We start from the raw sequence: 23,013 nt of genomic DNA, 5'->3' as shown, positions 1-23,013 counted from the left end.
CAAGCCTGACCCAGAAACCGCACAAAGCTGGGCACTGTAGTGCATATATCTGTAAGAAACCTGCTAACCAGTTAGTTTGGTTTACATTTTGTCTCTCCTCTTGTCTCCCCCTCACCTTTTGCATATATATACACATACATACTCAACAGTTATAACAACAAATAATTGGAATGGTGGGAAAGGGAACTGGAGAGGTGAATCAGCAACTAAGAGCACTTGCTGCTCTTCTAAGGACCCTAGTTTAGTTCCCAGTACTTGCAACATCACAATCACTTGAAGGTCTAGCTCCAGGGTATTCAACACTGCTGGTCCTCTGCAGATACCTGCATTCACATGCGCATACCCATACATACATAACACATAATTTTTAAAAATTTAATTCTTTTTAAAAATCAGCCTATAGAAACAAGATGCTAACTTACATCATTAGCTAATCTGGTCTACATAGTAAGTAACTTAAAATTAATGCTGTAGCTCCTTTGAGTTGGTTGGTAGACCACTTGGTTTAGTTTAAGTAAGGCCCTGAGTTCTATTCTTGGTCCCACTAACTAACACACACACACACACACACACACACACACACGTTACCTTGAAATTTAAGTAGAGTATTTATCAAAAAGAAAATATCCTTATGATGGCTAATAAGGAGAATCTTAGATAGGGCCTGTAGCTCAGTGAAAGATAGTATGTTAAACATGCACAGGGCCTTGGGTTTTATTCTCAGCATAACAACAAAATAAACAATTATGTTACTCTGAAAGATTGATATTTTTAAAGCATTGCTTAGAGTATATCCAGAAAGTTGAAAGCAGTCTTTCACTTTGTTTGGTATAAAATATTTTGTTGCCTAGTGTTGCCTTTTTTAACCCCTCTGTATCTATTGAGCTGTAAGTCTATTCATTTCTGTGTAATTTCTATTAAGGTAAAATCCTATAATGTTTATGGTTAAGAGAAACTAGTGATATTTTGTTTGTATTTTAACAAATAAAGCTTGCCTCAAGATCAGAGTGCAGAGCTAAGCCACTAGAAGTCAGGGAGTGGTGGAATATACCTTTAATCCCAGCACTAGGGAAATGGATATAGGAGTGATATGGCTGGGTGTAGAGAGGAATATAAGGCCAGATAGACAGAAACTCATTGCAGCCTGAGATTTGGTGGTGACAGATGCTGTCTGGAGATGCAGTCTGAGGATAGGATCACCCTTTCAGTCTGAGTATTTTGGAGAGTTAAAGGTCTCTTTAGTGACTGGCTGCACTGCTTCTCTGATCCTTCAGCTTTTACCTCCTAATATCTGACTCTGAGTTTTTATTATTAAGAGCAACTAGAATTTGTGCTACAAGAAAATATGTTTAAATCTACTTGACTTCGTATTTATCTTCATTGTGGTTGAAATATTTCATATTTGTTTTTAGTTACTTTTGAATTTGTTTACTAAAGGAAATTTTTTTTTTTTTAACAGAAATATGTTGGTGAAGTGTTTAACATTGTCAGTCAGCAGTCAACCGCCAGGCCAGGCTGCATTATTGCATTAGATCCCATTACCAAGCTTGTAAGTATTATTTTTCTGCTATTTAGGATTAGGTAAATGACATATATGTCAATTTATATTGGTATTTATTTATCTCAGCATGGCAGAAAAACCCAATTGCTTCATGTTTTTCAAGAAGATTTCATTTTGAATAACCTTGAGAAGAAAAGTCTGGGGAAAGAAAGCATTTTATTGGATCCAGGTAAGGAAAAATTTTGATGTGATGAGAAATATGCAGCTGATGTTATATAGTTTATAAAGATAAATTAATACATCTCAAGTTTTATATCAGGTTGATTTTTTTCAACATAAATATTGTTATCTCTTCTGTCTATGAATGTGTGCATTTATTTATATGTATTAATAGTAGCCTAGCCTGGCCTTGAAATTCCCTGCTCAAGGTCTCCTGTTGCCTTTGCTTCCTGAATAGCTTGAATATAGACATATATATAGTCTTTCTTTTTAGCTTTTTACTCTTAACCAGGAAATAGAAAAACAACACAAATCTAAGCAAATTGACTTTCCTCAATTTAAGCTACTTTCCTCTTAGTTCCTCCCTGCTACCTGATCTCTTTCTTAGACTTTTTTTTAAAGCTGTCCTGGTGATTAATCAAGCTAAGCTAGTGTTCTGCGATTGAGCCCTATCCCCAGCCCAGTTACCTGTACTTTAAGTATACAATAGATGGAATCTGAGAGCAAGTGAGTGCTCTTTACGTGGGTGTATTGATTTGAAAAATGTGGACACTTGACTTTGTGGAAGCCTATAATTTAAAGAAATAAGTATTTAAAATGGTAATTACTAGATAGTGTCTTATGTATAATAAAACATTTATAATAAAAGTTCTTTTTAATTAGCTCTCTTATCTTATTGTTAACTTGCATGAAAAAAAGTTGAAAAAACAGAGCTAAAATTTCTTGGCTATCAGTTTTAATTACATAGACAAACCAAACTGGGTTATTTCTCTCCTGAAGACTAAAATCCAGTAAGCAGTTACACTATATCAATCAAGTCAGTTATTAAGTCTCAGATAATATTAAGTACATTATTTATTTGTTCCAGATTTTTTCTTACAAATACTTTCTTCTGCAATACCCACTTCTCTTTTGAGAAGTATTTCTTAGAGTTCTGCACCTTACTGTTGGTAGTTTCTTACTGTGGTTTCAGTTAACTTTTCATCATTTTCCATGAGATTTCATGAACTATGAAAATACACGTTTTTCATGCACTTTTTAAATTCTGGACATTGTAGCCATATACTAAAAATGAGAATAAAGGAATGGCAAGATGGTTCAGACAGTAAAATGCTTGTCATATAGCATGAAGGATCTGAGGTTAATTAATCTCTAAACCCAGGTTTAAAAAGATGGGTACATTTGTAATCCCGACGAGACAGACCCAGGTTGGCCTGAGTACACTTGCTCTGCTTGAGCACCACCCCTCAAACACCACAAAGATGACAGGTTTAAGATGAAGAATTCAAAAATGAAACCTACTTCTAAATGATATCAAGATTGTTAATATTGTTAATTTTTTGGAGTGAGAAAATTTGAAGAAACTTTTTACTAGAGTTTGAGAGACAAACAACAGAGCAGGCAAGCTGTAAGTCTTGGTGCCTGCTAGGAGTGGGGAGAAGAAAAGAAGAGAGAAATACACTCCCTTTTAAATTTAGTATCTGAGAAAACTAGCTGGGTAAGCAATGGAGGACAAGCACCACATGGCAAGTGTGGGGAGCAACTTCAGGAAAAGTGAAAAGAAGCTCATAGTGTTGAGGAACGCGTGTTCAGGCTTTAACTGGCATTTGAAGAGAAGAGTAGAAAGCCTTGTGAGGTGGTGAACACCTTCAATGTCAGCTCTTGGGAAGCTGAAGCAGGCAAGTAAGTCTCAATAAGTTTGAGGTCAGCCTGGTCTACAGAGTGAGCTCCAGGCCAGCCAAGGCTATGTAGTGAGATCCTGTCTTTAGAAAGAAAAGAAGGAAGGAAGGAAGGAAGGAAGGAAGGAAGGAAGGAAGGAAGGAAGGAAGGAAGGAAGGAAGGAAGGAGGGAAGGAAGGAGAGAAGGAAGGAGAGAAGGAAGGAGAGAAGGAAGGAGAAAAGAAAAGAGAAAAGAAGAGTCAAAATGAATATGCCAGAAGACTACATGGCAAAGGAACCACAGTGCTGGAGCCACAGTTCTATATGATAAATGGCCCTGCAAGTAACTACAAATGACTGCACCCTGTTTTTTAATAACTATATTAAAAGTAAATTTTTTAACTCTGCTGTTCAGTAAATTTTGCTGTTTCTTGTTTCTAGCATTTTCTGTTGTAAGATTCTTTTATTTTTAAATTTTTCTCTTTAAGACCAAATACTTGTTCTAGTATTTCTTAAAATACTTTAGCAATTCTTGCTAATTATACAAAAAAATCCATTGCTTTTATTATTATTGTTTCCCCGAAAATGTTTATGGAGTTATATTTTTTATTTTGCTCTATGAAGAAAATACTTTACAGATAATTTTAAGAAATGACTTGGTCTTGTCCTTTCTCTTTTAATCTTTATTTAGTTTTTTTGTCAGGGTAATACTGACTTTTTAAAAAGGGGTTTGAAAGTATTCCTTTCTATTTTATGGTCTAATTATTTATGTGTGATCTTCTTTAATGTTTGGTGTAAGTCTGCAAAACTTCTTTCAGGCCATTGGCTTTTTCTTATTGGGATTGTTTTAGTGACTCCTTCTGTTTTATTTGTTGTTATAGATCCATTTAATGTATTTACTACTTCTTGACTTTGGTAAACGATATGCACCTTGAAATTCATCTATTTCTTTTAGATTTCCCACTTTAGGAGACTGTAAAATTTTAAAGTATGCCCTCATTATTCTCTGAATGTTTCAATGTTTGTTGTCTCTCTTTTCATCTTTAATTTTATCAGTTGGTCTTACCTCTTTCATTTGGTTAATTTGGCTAAGGACTTGCCAATTTTATTTATCTTCTAAAAAAAAAAAAGCCGAACTCTTTGCTTCATTGATTCATTATTTTCTGCATTAGCATGGTTATTTTTTATACTAGTTTGCGTATTGATTTGTTATTTTCCAGTGCCTTAAGGTTCATCATCAGGATGTTTATTGAGATATCTCTGGTTTTTTTTTAGTCTAGTGGGCCTTTAGAGCTGTAAATATAGAACTGATTTTATCCTACCTCTTAGATTTGGCTGTGTTATGTTTTCATTTTCATTTAGTCTTAGGAAGGTTTTGTATCCTTCTTGATTTTTGCAATGACCTGTTCCTCATTCAATAGCTTACTGACTAAACTTCATGAGTTTATATATTTTCTCTTAAGAGATATCTAGCTTTATCTCATATGGCAGAATACAGGATATAGTTTGAATTATCCTGTATTTGTAGAGACTTACTTTGTGTCTTAAAATGTGATCTATTTTAGAGAAGTTCAATGGTGTGCTGAGAAGACTATGTATTCTTTGATGTTTGGGTGGAATGTTCTGTGTATTAGGAGAGGTTTGCAATTGTATTATTTCAGGCTTTTAAACAAATCAGTCTAAGCCCTTCCTGATTTTCTGGTTGGGATTGAAAAGTCACCAGTTACTCTGATGGGCTTGCCTAGGATGTCATTTGACCTTTTTCGTAGCTGTGTATATACTTCCCTTGTTCTGTACATACAGTATTTAAATTATAGCATGACACAGTGATTTATTTTCTGGTCTTTTCTTTTTGGTTTTCTGTGTTGTTCTTGTGTCTGGATGGTCTTTCCCACCCCAAATTTGTGACATTTTCTCCTATAATTTATTTAAAATATTTTTATACCATTACTATTTAATTCTCCTTCTCGTGTATTTCAATAGTGTGCATGTTTGCCAAGTTTTCCATGTGGGTTCATACATTTTTAAAAAAAAGTCATTGACTTTGTCTAATTCCTCTATTTTGTCTTCTTAACCTGATAATCTATCTTCACATGATCTATTTTGTTGGTGAGGCTTTTCACTGAAGTTCTTGTGTGACCCATTATGTTTTTCATTTTTATTATTATTTTGAATTGGGTTGTCCTCAATTTTTCTATCTCTTTATTAAATTCTATTTTTATGTCTTATATTGATTTATTTCATGTAGCTGTTTGTGTTCTTCTGGAAAATATTCAAGTCTTTGAGTTGTTTTACCATATCCATAAACATTGTTTTGAATTCTGCATCTGGAATTTTATCTAAGTCGTTTTAGTCAGGGGTCATTAATATGAGATTGATAATTTTTGGAGGAAACACATTGTCTTGGTGCTTCATGTTACCTGTGTTTTGATCTTCACTTCTGAGATTAGATTGTTAATTAAGATTTGCTGTTGTTTTTGTTCTTTTAATTCAGGTTTTTCTGCCAGTGAATGAGTTTGCGGTGTTCAGGAGGCTCCTTGCTGTAGTATAATTTTGGTGATTGCTTTTGCTTGTAGACTGGTTTTCTAGGCACTGGGCTCTATCTCCGCTTTGCCTCTCTGCATTGAGTACTGTCTGTAGGAACAGCTAATTCTTGATTAATCAACTCTAATAATCAAGTAGCATATTTAAGTAACAGTTAGGGATAGAGGGACCCAGAGGTACTGTGTATACTAACATTATGAGTAGAATGGAAAAGAAAAGAGGTAAGCAGTCCAGTTAGACTGGTGGTAAGTATTGTTAATGGACGTAGAAGAGGGTAGACATGCCTAACAGTGTGAGCAATTGATTCAGTTTTAAAAAATGGGATGAGTATGTGGGCATTTTGGGCTAAGTAGGTAAGCTTCTTGGCTTTAGGAAATATAACATGCGGAGGGATGGATGCTGAAAAGAGAAAGGAAGAAAATTAATAGCGAGAGTAAATAGTAACAAACATGTATAAAGCCCTGTTCTACTGTCCTTTTTGTCTTGTTCTTTTTTTTTTTTTTTCTTTTTGAGTCTGGGAATTTTTAACATAGCCCCAGGGTGTCATGGAACTTTTGTTCCTGTAACCTAGGCTGGCCTTAATTTAAAGAGATCTACCTGCCTCTGCCTCCTTAATGCTGTATTATACCACCGTACTGGGCTCCCTGCTGTATTTTTAACCCCTCTTATGAAATCTCTACCAACACCACTTTTGTATATTTCCTGTTAGAGTCTTTTAGCCTAGTTTGCCTGTAATAAAATGTTGCTATGGCAGCAACAACTTCTTGGTTTCAGTTACAGCATCAAATTAAGTCTGATGATAGAGAAAGTTCATGGTTGAAGTTCTAAAGGTCGAAGATGTTTGTCGGCCCTTGATCAGATCAGTTCAGAGTCTGGAGAAGTAGATGATAGAGTAAAATATATTCCTGTTCTCTTTGTTTCTTATACAGTAATCAGGTACTGATTCTGACTTGGCTTCTAGGGTGCGATCTTACCTAGAAGTCCTGTGGTCACCTTTTTGATTTTCTTTTTAAAACTTTTCTTATACAAACTTAAAATGGTAAATCTTTGGTGTACCCTAATAATAGTTGCTTTCAGATTTTTTAAAATTTTAAATGAATTTATTTTATATATGTTTTATAGAGATACAGTGATAAAATTCCTGATAGTTATTTTATGTCTTTCTCCAGACCTTAGATTTTTTTTTAATTTATCCTTTGTGTCTTTTACAACATGCATATTTTCCATCTCTTCGTATCTGCCCTGTGCCCTTGTACCCCCTCCCAATAAGATACAATTTAAGAGGAAAAAAAAGAAGAAAATCTTATCATAGAAGCTGAAGTGTGACACAGTGAGTCACACAGTAAACCCTTTTGCCCATGTACCTTTACTTGGAAGTGGTCATTGCAAAGAATTATTGATCTGGTTCGAAGCCTTCGGTTTCTGCTACATATTTGATGCTGAGACCTCACTGAGACTCCTCTTGGATATCCTATTGTTGCACTGTGTCATGGAGATCCTGCAGGTTTGGGTCTGCAGCTTTTGGGTCGAGGGCATCTCTCCCCTACCCATACCACTGTATGGCAGATGAGGAGAGGGGTTAGCTCTGTTGTGATGCCCAGGTGAGATTTAAGGCCCACTTTACCAAGTGCCGAAGCTGGTAGGGGGCAGACGCAGCTTCTTCGCCCACCACCTGTGGCAGGGTAAGCAGGAAAGGGCATCTATCCCTTGCCATCACCATCCCATAGCAGACAAGGGTGTGATGTAGTCAGCTATCCCACTCTCACACCTTCAGGACCAAGCACCCTGCACCTCTGCCAACAGGGTGTGAGAGCAGGTCCTGCATCTCAGCTGTGCTGCCCAGGCAAGGAGCAGGGTCCACTTTCCTACAGCTTGTAAGGGGGAGCAGGCGGCAAGGGGTAAGGGGGGACGTCTCAAGCCTACCTACCCACAAGACAGATAAATAGCTGGGGATAGCTCTCCCATGCTAACAACGACTGGCCCACCCACACCTCTTCCAATAGGGTCGGCTCTACTGTGCTGCCCAGATGAGGTGCAGCTTCCACTTTTCCAAATTTTGCAGCTGGTAAAGGGGAAGGTCAACCCCCTCGCCAGCTGGAAGCAATAGAAGCTAGGGGGGAAGGCATCTTTATCTCATGCCTACCACCTCATTGCAGAGAAGTTTAGAAGGGTACCAGCCTCTCTCACACTTTCAGGGCTGGTTCACCACCATTCCTGTCTACAGCTCCAACTTGGCTGTGCTACCCAGGCAAGGTATAGGGCATGTTTTCCCTAGTGCTGCTGGTGAGGGATTGACTTTTACCTATTTTTTATATGTTCTTTTCTGTGATTTATATCATCGCCTTTGCGCGCGCGCGCGCGCGTCTGTGTGTGTGTGTGTGTGTGTGTGTGTGAGAGAGAGAGAGAAGATTGAATACTGAATCTATGACATAATGCTTAACAAGCTTTCTATCAGTGAACTATACCTGCAACTTCTTTTATTTTGAGACAGGATCTTGCCCAAGTTGCTCTTGAACTTGGGATCTATCTGCATCAGCTGCCCAAATAGCTGAGGTTACTGATATTGACACCCATTTCTGACTGTAATTTTAATTTTTGTTTAGATAATTTTGTATCTTAGAAACAGATTACAATGAAGAAATATTACACTATAATCTTTAATAAAAGAGGCAATAATCTACTGGTTTTGTAATAATTTCAGAAAGATGCATTTAATTTACACTTTGCAGTATGAACTAAGATGGATTCCTTCCTTCTTCCTTTCTTTTTTTTATTTTTTGTTATTATTTTGTCTGTGCATCTGTATTTGTGTGCTTGTGTAAATGTAGGGGTGCATGCTTGTGGAGGTCAAATACAACTTTTGGGATTCATTTCTTGCCTCCTCTTTTGGACAGAGTCTCACTTGTTTTTGTTTTTTTTTTTTTTTGTTTTTTTTTCTTGCTGTTTCTAACTAGAATGTGAGCTTCTAGGCAAGTCTCCTATCTCTGCTTCTTATCTCAGTAAAGGAATACTGAGATTATAGTTGTACACTAGCACATCTGAACTCTTGTCTTCAAACTTGCATGGTAAGCTAGGACCAGTGAGGTCAGTAGGTCAGATGGTTTGTCTCTCTCCCTCCTTCCCTTTCTCCCCACCACCTCTGTGTTTGTGTGTGTGTGTGTGTGTGTGTGTGTGTGTGAGAGAGAGAGAGAGAGAGAGAGAGAGAGAGAGAGAGAGAGAGAGACATAAAAGAAATATTTTCTTGACTATGTATTATTATAAAGACTTAAGCTGGGCAGTGGTGGCTCACGCCTTTAATCCCAGCACTTGGGAGGCCAAGGCAGGCCAGTTGTCTGTGAGTTTGAGGCCAGTCTGAAACTACAAAAGCTAGTTTCAGAACAGCTAGGACTATAACACAGAGAAGCCCTGTCTTACAAAACAAAACAAACAAAGACAACATTTTTGTATGTAACTTACCTTGGAAGGTCTACATGTCACTGTTCTACCCCTCCCCAGACTCTGAGTAATGGAACTTGCTTTGTAGACCAGGCTGGGCTCAAACTCGAGATTCACCTGCCTCTGTCTCTTGAGTGCTGGGATCAAAGGCATGTGCCACCACCCAGCTACTTTGGAAGGTTTTAACAATACAATTTTTATTGTGATATATTGTACCATGTTGTCTTACATAGTTTCCATCTCTTTAGCAATGTCCTACCTACTAGGATATCACTGTGAACAGTTCAGTGTTAGTAACTTGTAATAGGACTTTTTAAGGTTAAAATGTTCAAATTCACCACTTAAAATTTAGACTTTGAAAATGAAATTTGCCTATAGCATGTATATAATTAGAATTTCATGATAATGCTAAGTCATTTGCTAACACCATCAAATACATTCTATAATGTTGCTTTGCATTTTTTAAGATTCTTTCTTTAAAATAGTGAAAAGTTATTTTAACTTGGTATATTTAGTATACTATCTCATCCATTTAATGTCAACAGGCAATTCACCTCACGGATTTTCTGAAAGGTTCTACCTGGTTGTGATAGAGTGCACTCAAGACAATCGTTCACTGTTACACATGTGGGATTTACACTTAAGGTCCATTCCTGTCTCACTGGGTAAGTCTACTTCATTTGTGTGGGTTTTTTGTTGTTTTGTTTTGTTTTGTTTAGATTCAAGTAGACCTACATTTAACAAAGTATACATGTACAGTTAGAAAAGTTTAGGGCTTTTTTTTTTTACTTTATTACATAGTTTACAAAATCGTACATACATTTAACTGAAAAATGGTTTTGTAAAACCGTATTTATTCTTGTAAATAATATCATTTGTTAATATTATATATTACTTACACAAAATAATGGGTTTATTAACTTTTTATAAATGTGTTTAGTTACTTGAGCATATCTTCCCTTTCCTCTCTTCCTCTTCTTCCTCTGTTATCCTTCTTAGCTATGTCTCCTTTTACATTGTTTAGAATTAGTTTTTGAAATCATTCTTATATAGTGTAATAATTACAGTTTATTTAGAATACCAAAAGTAAAACACCTTTCTTATTGTCTTCCTATATATAGCGTCTACAATTTTACATTTTAGCTATGTATTTAAAAGTAGCAATTACAATATTTACTCTTATAGAGTTCCTGCTCAGATTTTGGTTCTGGTTTTTTTGTTTTACAGATGAAAGAACAGACACAAAAGTATCAGAAGCTATTTGGGTACCAGAAGATCATTATTCCTCTTCTCCAGAGAAGATTCTCTCTCCATTTTCACAGAGATTCCAGGCTTGCAGAGCAAATCTCCAGACCACCAGCAAGCTGTCCCTGTCCTCTGTAATGGTGTACAGCAAAGAGCTGGACCTGCCAGAAGGGGTGGAGATCATCAGTGTCCAGCCTTCAGCAGGTCTGTACGTACCCCCAGAGACTAAGCCAGCTTTGTAAAGCCTGGGTGCTTACAGTGTTCCTCAAAGTAAATGCTGTAACTTACTCTGAAATACACACAAAGCAGAAATGGAAATAATTCTAGTGAGAACCTGAAATTGAAGGTTTAAATTTCTTATTATGTTTTCAAGTTATATGACATTTTCCAGCCAAGTTGTATTGGAAATACTGATTTGTTTAAAAAAATGATATTTTTGGGTAGATGTTTTATCTACTTTACTCACTGCTTGGACTGAATACCTGAAAATGTTTATTTGGACTCCCAGTTTTAAGGTACAAACTAGCATGGCAGAAGTTTGAAGAAGCTGGTCACATTGTGTCTGCAATCAGGAAGCAGAGAGCTGGACATGAGAGCTGCTGCTCAGCTCACTTCACTTGCTGTCTTGCTAGTTACTTTTCTATTTCAATGTAAAACACCATTGACCAAGGCAACTTATGAAAGAAAGTGTTTAATTGGGTTTACAGTTTTAGAGAGTTAAGAGTCCATCATGGCAGGGTGACAGGGCACTAGGGCAACAAGCAACAGACTGGCTGGAGCAGCACCTGAAAGTTCATAGCTCTAAAAGGAAGAAGCATAAGAGCACAAGGGAATGGTGCAAGTTGAGCAATCCTCACTGCTTCTCCCTCTGTGACACATCTTCTCCAACAAGGCCATTCCTCCTAGTCCTTCCTAAGCAGTTCTGCCCATTAGGAACCAAACATTCAAATGTAGACCATTCTTATTCAAACCACCACACTCTTTTATTCAGTCCAAGACCCCAACCCATGGAATCCTGTTGCCATGTTTAGAATGGGTTTTTCCATATCCATTAACTCAACTAGAAACTCCCTCAAAGATTTGCCTAGAGGTTTGTTTCTATGGTGACTCTAAATCCCTCAGGTTGAAAAAGTAAACTATCACATTAGACAAAGTGAAAGTTTTAGAATGTAAGTAATAACAAGTTTTCCCTTATTTGCCAACTATTTTAGTAGTTACAATAGTTTTCTGGAGCTATGTGCTAAGGTAGACAGTATAAGGTTCCTGCAGTGTATTATCACTTTTATTCCAAGACAGTGGTTTTGAGAGTGCAGTTTCCAGACCAGGAGCAGCAGCATAATGTGACTTGTTAGCATTGAAATGACTGATTCATGCACAGTAGCTTAGTGCCAAGTGATCTGATCTAAGCCTTCCAGGTATTTCGCATATATGTATCAAGAATACAAGACAAGATACAAGGCCTTTTAATTTTTGTACTTTTGTTCATTTGTTTGTTTTGGTTTGTTTGGTTTTTCAAGGTTTTTTGTTTTGGTTTCTATGTAGCTTTGGTACCAGTCCTGGGACTAGACTGGTACCAGTCTGGCCTCAAACTCCCTGCCTCTGCCTCTTGAGTGCTGGGATATAGGCATGCACCACCACCGCCAGGCATTATTTTTGTACTTTTTTTTTTTTTTAAAGTAGGGGTTTCCTTAAGTGAGCTCAATTTCCCCAACTCAAATAGTTCTTTTATTCAGCCTCCCAAGTGCAGGGACTATAATCACTCTAAACTCTATTTTCAAACTCCTATTTTTTAAATCATCATATTATTATGAAAGTGTGACTCTTGATTAAGGTTCTAAGAAAGCCAATACAACATCCATGGTTTTAGTCATTCATTCTTTGAGTTTCATACTTAGAATGTGTCCGTGTTCTTTGCTACTTCTCATTCTTTTGATGGTTTGCCTAAAATACAAATACTCTTATCAGGTACTTAATCTTTGTGAAAGGTGAAAGTTTTAGGAGTTTGGGTTGTTGCCATATATGCAAGCATCAATGTAAGCAAAGTTAAACCTGAAGTCCAGTTAAAATAGCAAAATAGAGAAATCAAAGATATATTAAGACAACTCTTTGGCCTAATTTAGAAGTTGTGTGGAAAAACAAGATTTGTTTTATTTCATAAAATTAGTAGCATGTACTCAAATGTGGTGGGTCTTTCATATAATTCCCACATTTGGAAGGCAAAAGCAGAATTGTTGCAAGTTCAATGCCAGTCTTGTCTACATAGCAAATTCCAGGCCTTTGGGTTATATAATGAAACCCTATTAAAAATATAAGGGTGTTTGGGGGCCATATAGTGGAAATGTTTTTTTTTTCTAGTATGAAATTTATTTAGTCAATTCTCTTGGAAAGGATTAAAAATGTTTTTATTCAGCTCAAAGAAATTGATGATCCTAATGTAATGTTACATTTGTTTAAGACTTTGGAATATCATCACAGTTAATATGAAATGAACTTCAAAATGTGATAGAGGCTTGTGGATGGTTAAGTGAGTAAAAGTATCTGCTGGTAGGACTGACAGTCAGAGTTAATCTGAGTTAGATTCCCAGGACCCACATCTGGCATCTTTCCTCAATTACTTTCTAATTTTTTGAAGATGTATTTTTAATTATGTGTATATCCATGGGGTATGCACATGTGAATGCAGGTGTTTATGAAGATCAGCCTGATCTCTAAAGCTAGAGTTTCCAGTGATTGTAAACTCCTTGACATGGGTCCTGAGAATCAAACTTAGGCCTTCTGCAAGAATAGTGTGAGCTCTTAACTGCTAAACTCTCTCTCTAGCCTTCCACCTTTACTTTTCAAGGTGGGATCTCTCATGGAACCTGAAGCTCATTAACTGAGCTAGACCAGCCATTGAGTTTCAGGGAGCTACTTCTTTCTACCCACTTCTTCCCCCAAAAGCTAAGGAGCTCCTATTTCTACATTTTTTCTTTCCATTCTAATTTTATTCTTGGCTATTTCATTCATATACAATGAAATATGATCATATATAACCCTTATTTTCCTCCTTTAACTCCATCTATATCAACTCTAACATCCACTATATGTTCTTTTTTTACTTTTTATTTTTTTAAGTAACCCACTTAGTTAGTACTGCCCATATGTTCATACGTATGAGGTATTTAGAATTCCCCACATCCTCAATAAGGAGCAGTAAGTACCTGGATACCATCTATCCATCTATGTCAGAAGTTTGGCTGGTTTGATTTTGTGCAGATAACCACAGCTGCTTGAGTTCATGAGTGTGATAGCCACGTCATATCCAGAAAGTAGTATTTTACAAAACTCCCCATCCTTCCGCTGACTCATAGATTCTTTCTGCCTTCTCTTCAATGATATTTCATGAGCTTGGAAGAGGGGAGTTGATATAAGTATCTCATTTAGGACTGAGTACTCAGTCTCTTATCACCAATTGTGCATCATTCCATTGACTGCGCACTCCAAGAAGAGGCTTCTCTATCAAGGTTCAGAGCAGCCTAGGTTATAGGTATGAACATAAAGATTTAAATGGCAATTAGATAGCATGACCATTTAGCATAATAATAATAATAGATAACACTCATGTTCTTTTTCTGTAGGATTATCGTACAGGGCATAACATTTTCTCTCTTGTAGAGCAGCCTTCAAATCCAATCAGTAAGCTTTTTTTTTTTTTGGTTTTTCGAGACAGGGTTTCTCTGTGGCTTTGGAGCCTGTCCTGGAACTAGCTCTTGTAGACCAGGCTGGTCTCGAACTCACAGAGATCCGCCTGCCTCTGCCTCCCGAGTGCTGGGATTAAAGGCGTGCGCCACCATCGCCCGGCCAATCAGTAAGCTTTTAGTTAACACTCTTTAACAGTAATGCCACTATTACAGAAGCTGGCATATTTTGCGTGATAGGTCCGTATTGTAACATGTATGATTCAGAGCTGGGTAAGACCATTAATGTCTTTTCTTACTCCTGCATAGCATCTTCACATTGTGAAAGCTCACTACTGTGGAGGGATTTACCTGGACAGTTTGACTTTGATTCTCTATATCCTGCAGCCAGTGCATGCAGTGTCTTCAGCAATAGAGTGACAGTGTTTAGCAGTGGTGGATAATCAAGGACAAGGGAAATATTCTGTATTGTTTTGTAGACCTCTAGGACTTCTCTGACCAAGATCTCATAAGAAGATATACCACGCCTGTCATTTTTATTTATTCTGGGAGTGACACTGTCCACATATATAGGATAATTCCATTTAAAGTCTTTTAAATAGTTTTTTTTTGTTTTTGTTTGTTTGTTTGTTTTACAATTAGCTTCCTAATTGATGTGTTTCCTGTCCAGCTTTTTACATGGGTTCTGAATACCCAACCTCAGATCCCTGTACTTGTGCATTAGGCACTGAATTGACTGAGCTGTCTCCCTAGCCCCATTACCTATATTTTACAAATAAATTTGGCAGTTTATAGTTATACCCTTTGTCTGCTGTTGGATATATTTGATTTTACTCAGTTGAGTAGTTGTGATAGAGATCCTACATCTGTCAAAGCCTTAGATCTGACAACCTGTTTTGGGAAACTAATAGTATATATTATTAGTTTAAGCCTGATAAAGTATTAATTTCACTTAGGAATACATTAGTGTTATTAAATATACTTTAGTATAGACTTTGGGGGTATAAACATAAATATTTAGAAGACAGATTAATGCTATGTCAGTTATTATCTAAATAATAATATCCAATTCTCTATTAGGGACTGCAGTCACCACTACCACCATAGGTTTTGAGGAGATTTGCAGTACTAGTAAGAGAAGTCTATTTTTGGTGATTAGTGGTCAGTGTAGATACATGACTACACAAAGTACTGATAGAGGATATTTATTGTCTCCCCTCTAAAGCTCAGGGAAAATTAAAGAAAAGGATGATAGGAATATAAAAACCAGCAGATAGAAAGGCTGTGAAATGCCATTTTCTGTATAAGACAAAATCATAGTAACTGCAGGTGTCTGCAAAGGGTTTATATATGAATGAGCCTGTCATCTTTCAAGCATGGATGGAGGAGGGCTTCAGTGATCTCAGCCTCTCACTGCTTAACTATTTGCTACTGATAGGTCAGAAAGAGGGGGGTGTTACTGCTTTCACCAGACTCCAATGACTAGTGTTAATTCACTAGTGTCACAAGTGACCTTGTTTAAGCTTGTTGGGTCACAAAACAAAATTGAAAGTCATAAACTTAGGAAAGACATTGGTGGAGGTGGTTGGGTGGGTAGTCCTGATGGGAGGGAGAAAAGAGAAGGTGAGGAGGGAGAGAATCAGAATATCTTGCAGTACAAGCATGAAATTGTCATATAATAAAATTTGTTTTAAAACAAAAACCTCTAAAGTGACCAGAAGCTTGGGCAGTCATACTTATATTGAAAAATATGAAGAATATGGAGCTAGAGAATCATGACATTTTTAAAAATATATTGATATTTTTAAAATGAGATACATAGGTATAAAACTAGCAAATGGGTAACAGAATCAGGATAATAACTAAGTTTTCAATAATCCTTTGTAGTACAGTTGTTCAGTTTAGTTAGAACACATTTAATGTAGATTGTCAGGTTGTCGGGGCTTTAACCTATAAAATGTAAGGATGGAAATAAATTTTCTGAATTCATTTTTAGTTCTAGATTTTGGTGACTTTTTTGTAGTATTCCTCTTTATATATATTTGTGTGTGTGTGTGTGTGTGTGTGTGTGTGTGTGTGTGTGTGTGTTTGGGTGTGTGCATGAACACATATGAAACTCAGGACAACTTGCATTAGTCTGTTCTATTCTACCATGTAAAGTTCCGGAATTTAACTCACAACCCTGTAGTATATAGTATATTGGTGTCATTAAAAGCCTGATCATGAGCTTAACAGTAGTTTTCAGCAAAACAGCTTAAACTTTTAATACATAGAAAATGTAATTTTAATGGCTCCTTTCTTTCTAGGACACCTGAGTTCATCTTCCATATATCCTGCTTGCAGTGCCCCTTATTTGTTGGCAACTTCATGCTCAGATGATAAAGTAAGATTTTGGCGATGCAGAGTAACAGATGGAGAATCGGCTACATCAAAGAATGGAAAAATGGATCTTTTGTATATTTGGGAAGAATGGCCGTTACTCATTGAAGATGGACTTCAGAGCAATAGTAGTATAACTGTACCTGGTAGACCTGTAGAAGTGAGTTGTGCACATACTAATCGTTTAGCAGTAGCTTATAAACAGCCTACATCTAATAGTAAATCTCAGGAATTTGTAATGCATGTAAGTATTTTTGAATGTGAGTCTACAGGAGGTTCATGTTGGGTCCTTGAACAGACTATTTATTTAGATGAGTTAAATACAGTATTGGATTCTGGCATTAGTATTGATAGCAATTTAGTGGCCTATAATAAACAAGAGACATATTTATTCAGTAAAGAAAGTATTACATCAAACACAAAACATTTGGTTCACTTAGACTGGATGTCTAGAGAAGATGGTTCTCATATCTTGACTGTAGGAGTTGGCTCAAAACTTTTTATGTATGGACCTCTGGCTGGCAAGGTACAAGAACAAACTGGTAAGGAAAACCAGGCATTTCCTCTTTGGGAGAGTACTAAAATTGTACCTCTTTCTAAATTTGTACTTTTACGAAGTGTGGACTTGGTTTCTTCCGTAGAAGGTGCCCCACCATTTCCTGTTTCTTTATCATGGGTCCGGGATGGCATCCTTGTGGTAGGAATGGATTGTGAAATGCATGTATATTCCCAGTGGCAGCCATCTTACAAACAAGAACCTGTTACAACAGATTCATACAATGGAAGCACTCCGTCTATACTAAGCTTAATAAAACAAAGTAACTCTTCAAGTTCTGGTCTACATCCTCCAAAGAAAACTCTTACTCGATCCATGACCAGTCTTGCACAGAAAATCTGTGGAAAGAAAACTACGTTTGACCCTTCGGTGGATATGGAAGATTCCGGTCTTTTTGAATCAGCTCATGTACTTTCTCCAACTTTACCTCAGTACCATCCATTGCAACTTCTGGAACTCATGGATCTTGGCAAAGTCCGAAGAGCCAAGGCTATCTTGTCACATCTTGTCAAATGCATTGCTGGGGAAGTTGTGGCTCTGAATGAAACTGAATCCAACCATGAGCGTCGTATTAGGTCTCTCACCATCAGTGCTAGTGGAAGTACCACCAGAGACCCACAGGCATTCAACAAAGCTGAAAACACAGATTACACAGAAATAGATTCTGTCCCTCCACTTCCTTTATATGCCTTACTTGCTGCAGATGATGATAGCTATCACTCATCTTTGGAAAAGTTTAGTAATGAAAGTTCCTCAAGTAAAAATAAACAGTTTTCAAAAGAAAATTATGATGAGCTTTTCCAGCCTTCAGTTCTCTCTGATAGTCACATGTTAGAGACAGATGAAGAAAATACGAAGCCCAAAGTTATTGACCTTTCACAATACAATCCAACTTACTTTGGTCCTGAGCATGCACAGGTTCTTTCTGGCCATTTACTGCATTCTAGTTTACCAGGACTCAGCCGGATGGAACAGATGTCTTTGATGGCCTTAGCAGATACAATTGCAACTACAAGCACTGATATTGGAGAAAGCCGAGACAGAAGTCAAGGTAAAAGTAAACTCTGTACAAAGGGGGAGGGAATAAAGATAATTTTACTTACTTTGATAGAAACCAATCTTACATAATTTTTAATAAAAATGATATTATGAGGGGCCTTTTTAGAAAGTTACTGCAAAAAATTCATCTTTCACAAATTCATAGCAGTCATCAATAATAATTGCTCAGTACAGATACAGAAGATCCAACTGAACCTCATCAGTTTTACAAAAGTACAGATTATTAATATAGTTTAAGTGTTTCTGTTTTTCCCCCTTCTGTGAATATAATCCACTGTAAAACATTACAGTTTGATTTAACATTTTTAAAAAATTAGCGTTTTTGTGTACTCCTGCCTAGAATAACAAATGTAAAAACAAGAGGATTATATCTTCATTACCCAGAGAGCATTTTTTTAAAATCTAAGCTATGAGCACATTTAAGCATATTTAAATGGAAATTTTCTGTCATATCTTGAAGTCTGAAATTAGCAAGTCCGTTATTTTAAATCAGATATATTTCTTAGTAGGATTGACCATTGACCTAAGATTGTCAAGAAAATAAGGATTAAAGTTCATTCAAAATGTTTTAAATTTAAAAAAGGTAGTTTATACTTTAGAGGCTATTACTAGTAGATACTAATTTTATATATGTTATGTTTATTTTAATATGTTTACTATGAGTATGTTACTATTATTTTTAATCATATGAAGGAAAAATCAGAACTTAAAATCAGGATTAACATAACACCATTTCCTCCAGTATTACATCTGATTATTGGGATTCAGATATGATTTGAATCCATTGTAGTAAACATTACTTTAACATAACCACAGAAAGCGTTAAACTCATTAAAAATAAAAGTTTCAGATCAAAAGGAGGTCAGATTATAAAGAATGTTAATAGACTTTAAGTCAATTCATTCTCATCTTTAGTTTTCAGTTATTTAGCTATGCTGTTTTCTCTCTGATATAAAAATGCTTATAGAAAAAATGCTAGAAAATATTTTAAAGTAAACTTTTTGCAAGATTAAGAATGTTTTGTTCTTATATATGGTATTGTGGCATGCTAATTATAAAAGTTTTTAGTATTTTATGCTTATACAATAGTTTTAGTATTGCATTTGCGTATAGTTTTTTTTTAAAAAAAAAACACTAAAGTTTACTTTTTTTTCTGGTTATAGGTGGAGAAACTCTAGATGAATGTGGATTAAAGTTTCTTTTGGCTGTTCGACTCCATACCTTTCTTACAACTTCCCTTCCAGCCTACCGAGCTCAACTCCTTCACCAAGGTGATTTTGCTATTCATTGCATGGAGATACCAGGAATGAAAAAGAGAGACTTGATAGAACAAAAGGAAGTAAAGAATAAGATTTATCTGTCCGCTAAACTGGTAAAATTAGTGTGTATTCCCAACATAACTAACATGAGAGTATTACAAATATTATATTCTGATATACATGTGATTACAAGTAACAGACCTCAGTGATGTTACATTAAACCCAGATATACATGGTCTCAGTATTCAGGAATTTGAAGTTAGTGCATGGTGCCAGCAGCATTACTGGCTACATTGTTATTAACAGTGGGACTTGGGCCATGCTGGTAAAGCAATTTACTCAGTGATATATGTATCTCTCTTTTTCCTTTGTTTCTGTGTTTCTCTTTCTGCTTGCCTTCACCCATATTCTGCATTCTACCCACCTTAGTTTACCCACCTTAGTTGATATTATCAAGATAATCATCGCTACAGGCATTTCTAGAGATCCACCTCTCAGGTTTAGTGGAAGCTGCGGGCTGTGTTCCTGCCGCCCCAGCTCCTGGTCGCCTAGCTAGCTTATGCCCCAAAATAACAACACACAAACTGTATTCTTTTAAACACTGCTTGGCCCATTAGCTGTAGCCCTTACTGGCTAATTCTCATATCCTGATCAACCCATCTCTAATAATCTGTGTAGCACCAGTCTTACCGGGAAAGATTCAGCATGTCTGACCTGGCAGCTTGCTTCATCGTGTCTGCCCTGGCGATGAGCTGCATGGCGTCTGTGTCTGAGAGGAGCTGTCGAGTCTGAGCTTACTTCCCTCTTCCTCCCAGCATTCTGTTCTGTTTACTCCACCCACCTATGTTCTAACCTATGAGGGCCAAGCAGTTTCTTTATTTTTTTAACCAATGACCTTCCTCCATCACTCAGGTGATTCTAGATTCTATCAAGTTAACCATTAATTAGTCAACACAATCAGTCACTCAAATAATTTTTTAGTGAAAACATTTGAAATTTACTTTTCATAAGTGTAAAATGAACAGTTGATTTTTTTTTTAAAGAAGATAGTAACCATGCTATTCATCAGAACTCATAAACATTTCTCCTTGGTCAGTGTCTCCCCACTGCCCTACCAGAAGGTTTTGGTAGCCACCATTCTATCTTCTGCCTGTATAAGATGCATGGATTCTGCATATAAATAGAATGATGATGTATTTGTCTTTTTCTGCCTTTCATTTAGCATAATGTTCTCCAGGTTTATTCATGTTGTTGCAAGTAACAGAATTTTTTTAAGATACTAGGATTCTGGGGCTGGAGAGATGGCTCAGTGGTTAAGAGCATTGCCTACTCTTCCAAAGGTCCTGAGTTCAATTCCCAGCAACCACATGGTGGCTCACAACCATCTGTAATGAGGTCTCGTGCCCTCTTCTGGCCTGCAGGCATACACACATACAGAACATTGTATACATAATAAATAAATAAATATCTTTTTAAAAAAAAAGATACTAGGATTCTATTCCATTATGAATATATACATTTTCTTTATCTATTTACCCATTAGTAAGACATTTTAGATGCCTTTTTAACAGAACTATTATAATATTGCAATGAACATTGGATGCATTAACTCTTTAACATGCTAATTTCAAATCTTTTTAAGATTGTATCTGAAAGTAGGAATATTGACCCACATGGCAATTTTATTTTTAGTTTTATAAAGCAATGCTATATAGTTTTCTATAATATCTATGGCAACTTTCATTCTCACCAGGATCATATGGTGTTTCCCTTTTCTCTAAATTCTTGAAAAGAAGGATTTTATCTTTTGATATAGTATCTTTCTTCCAGATAATAGGTCATGTTACATTGTGATTTTAATTTACACTTTACTGGAGGTTTGGAGTATTAAACATGTTTTCTGCGTATTTACTTGTAGATTGAAGCTTCTGTCTTGCGCAGTCCCACAGCTATTAAGTCCAAAAGAAACACAGAGCGGTTTATATTAATTATAAATTTTTGGCCTGTTAGTTCAGGCTTATTAACTAGCTCTTACAACTTAAATTAACCCACAATTCTTATCTGTGTTTAGCTTCATGGTTTGGTATCTTTTCTCAGTAAGGCATTCTCATCTTGCTTCCTCTGCATCTGGCTGGGGACTGTGTCTCTGCCTTTCTTCTTCCCAGAATTTTTCTGAGTCTGGTTGCCTCATTTATACTTGCTGCCTGGCTACTGGCCAATCAGTGTTTTATTAAACCGATACAAGTGACAAATCTTTACAGTGTACAAGAGCGTCACTCTACATCATTTACTGGTGAATCATCTTTCTTTTTGGGGGGGGGTATTTTAAAACAGGGTTTCTCTGTGTAACTGCCCTTCCTGTTTTGGAACTCGCTTTGTAGACCAGGTTGACTTTGAGCTTACAGAAATCCCCCTGCCTGTGTGCCTGTGCCTGTTGAGTCCTGAGATTAAAGGCCTCTTTCCTATGTTCCTGTTATTCTTAGATTTGGTCTTTTATTTAATCTTTTTCTTGATTTTTTTTTTGGGGGGGGCGGGCAGATCTTTTTGATTTAACATTTTCTTTGACCAAGTAAGCCATTTCTTCTATTGTGTCTTTAATGCCTGACACTTTCAGTTCCATCGCTTGTATTCTGTTGGTGAGGTTTGCCTCTGGGATTCCTGTTTCAATTACTAAATATTTTGTTTCCAAATTTTCCTCAGTTTGGGTTTTCTTTATTGATCCTATTTTCACTTTCAGGTCTTAAAGTATTTTAATCATTTCCTCCCATCGTTTGTTTGTGTTTTCATAGATTTACTTATGGCTTTTAGTCATTTCCTCCAAAAGGACCTCTAGCATAGTCAAAAGACTATTTTAAGGTCTTTATCTTGTACTTCAGCTATGTTGCAGTTTCAGTGCCTATTGTGGTAGGGTTGCTGTGCCCTTGTAGAGACGCATTTTCCTGGCCTGTATTGATTGTTTTTACACTGGAGTCTAAACATCTCTGTTTGGGACAATTGAAATTCTAGGTTTTGAAATTCTAGGTCTTGTCTTTGGTGGGTACATGTTTTGTTCCTAGGTTTCTGCTGCCCTACATGGTTCTTGGGAATGTGTTGTGGCCCTGTATTGCCTGGTAAGAAATTCTGGGATTCTGCTAGATGTGGTCACTGGGTTCAAGGTAAAATATGTTCCTAGGTATTAGGAATTCTCACTTAGTAATGGGAATGGATTGGTAGGACCCTAAGGAACCATCAGGATCTGCTTGTTCTCCTAGAAATGGGGGCAGAAAGAGGAGAGGCCAAAACAGATAGTCTGTTAAAAAGCTGTGCATGAGATGGGGGGACGGGAAGGTGGATTTGAAGGAGAGAAGGTTGAAGATCTAAAACTTGTCTACCTGCTTCCCTGGCTTGCTAGCATGTCTGGCAAAGTTGTTTAGGTGGTTTCCAGAGAATGCCTGCTATCCTTAGAAGACTAGCATAACAGGAGTGGGAAAGAAGACCGGAA

General features: G+C 36.7%; 1 protein-coding gene across 4 annotated transcripts in view; it reads left to right on the top strand.

Moving 5' to 3' along the window:
* Dmxl1 (Dmx like 1) overlaps positions 1–23,013 on the top strand; it is a 152,606-nt gene that overhangs the window by 48,804 nt on the left and 80,789 nt on the right. For all 4 annotated transcript variants that reach the window (XM_057788825.1, XM_057788824.1, XM_057788827.1 and 1 more), the window contains exons 14-19: positions 1,460–1,549; positions 1,628–1,730; positions 9,903–10,022; positions 10,585–10,806; positions 16,586–18,265; positions 19,437–19,544. In XM_057788825.1, the coding sequence (XP_057644808.1) occupies positions 1,460–1,549; positions 1,628–1,730; positions 9,903–10,022; positions 10,585–10,806; positions 16,586–18,265; positions 19,437–19,544 (2,323 nt within the window). The remainder of the gene's footprint in view (positions 1–1,459; positions 1,550–1,627; positions 1,731–9,902; positions 10,023–10,584; positions 10,807–16,585; positions 18,266–19,436; positions 19,545–23,013) is intronic.

Source organism: Chionomys nivalis, chromosome 14 (genome assembly GCF_950005125.1).
Source record: "Chionomys nivalis chromosome 14, mChiNiv1.1, whole genome shotgun sequence".
NCBI classification, from domain to species: Eukaryota; Metazoa; Chordata; class Mammalia; order Rodentia; family Cricetidae; genus Chionomys; species Chionomys nivalis.
The sequence above is the reverse complement of the archived record's forward strand: the minus strand, read 5'-3'. Positions and strand labels throughout refer to the sequence as shown.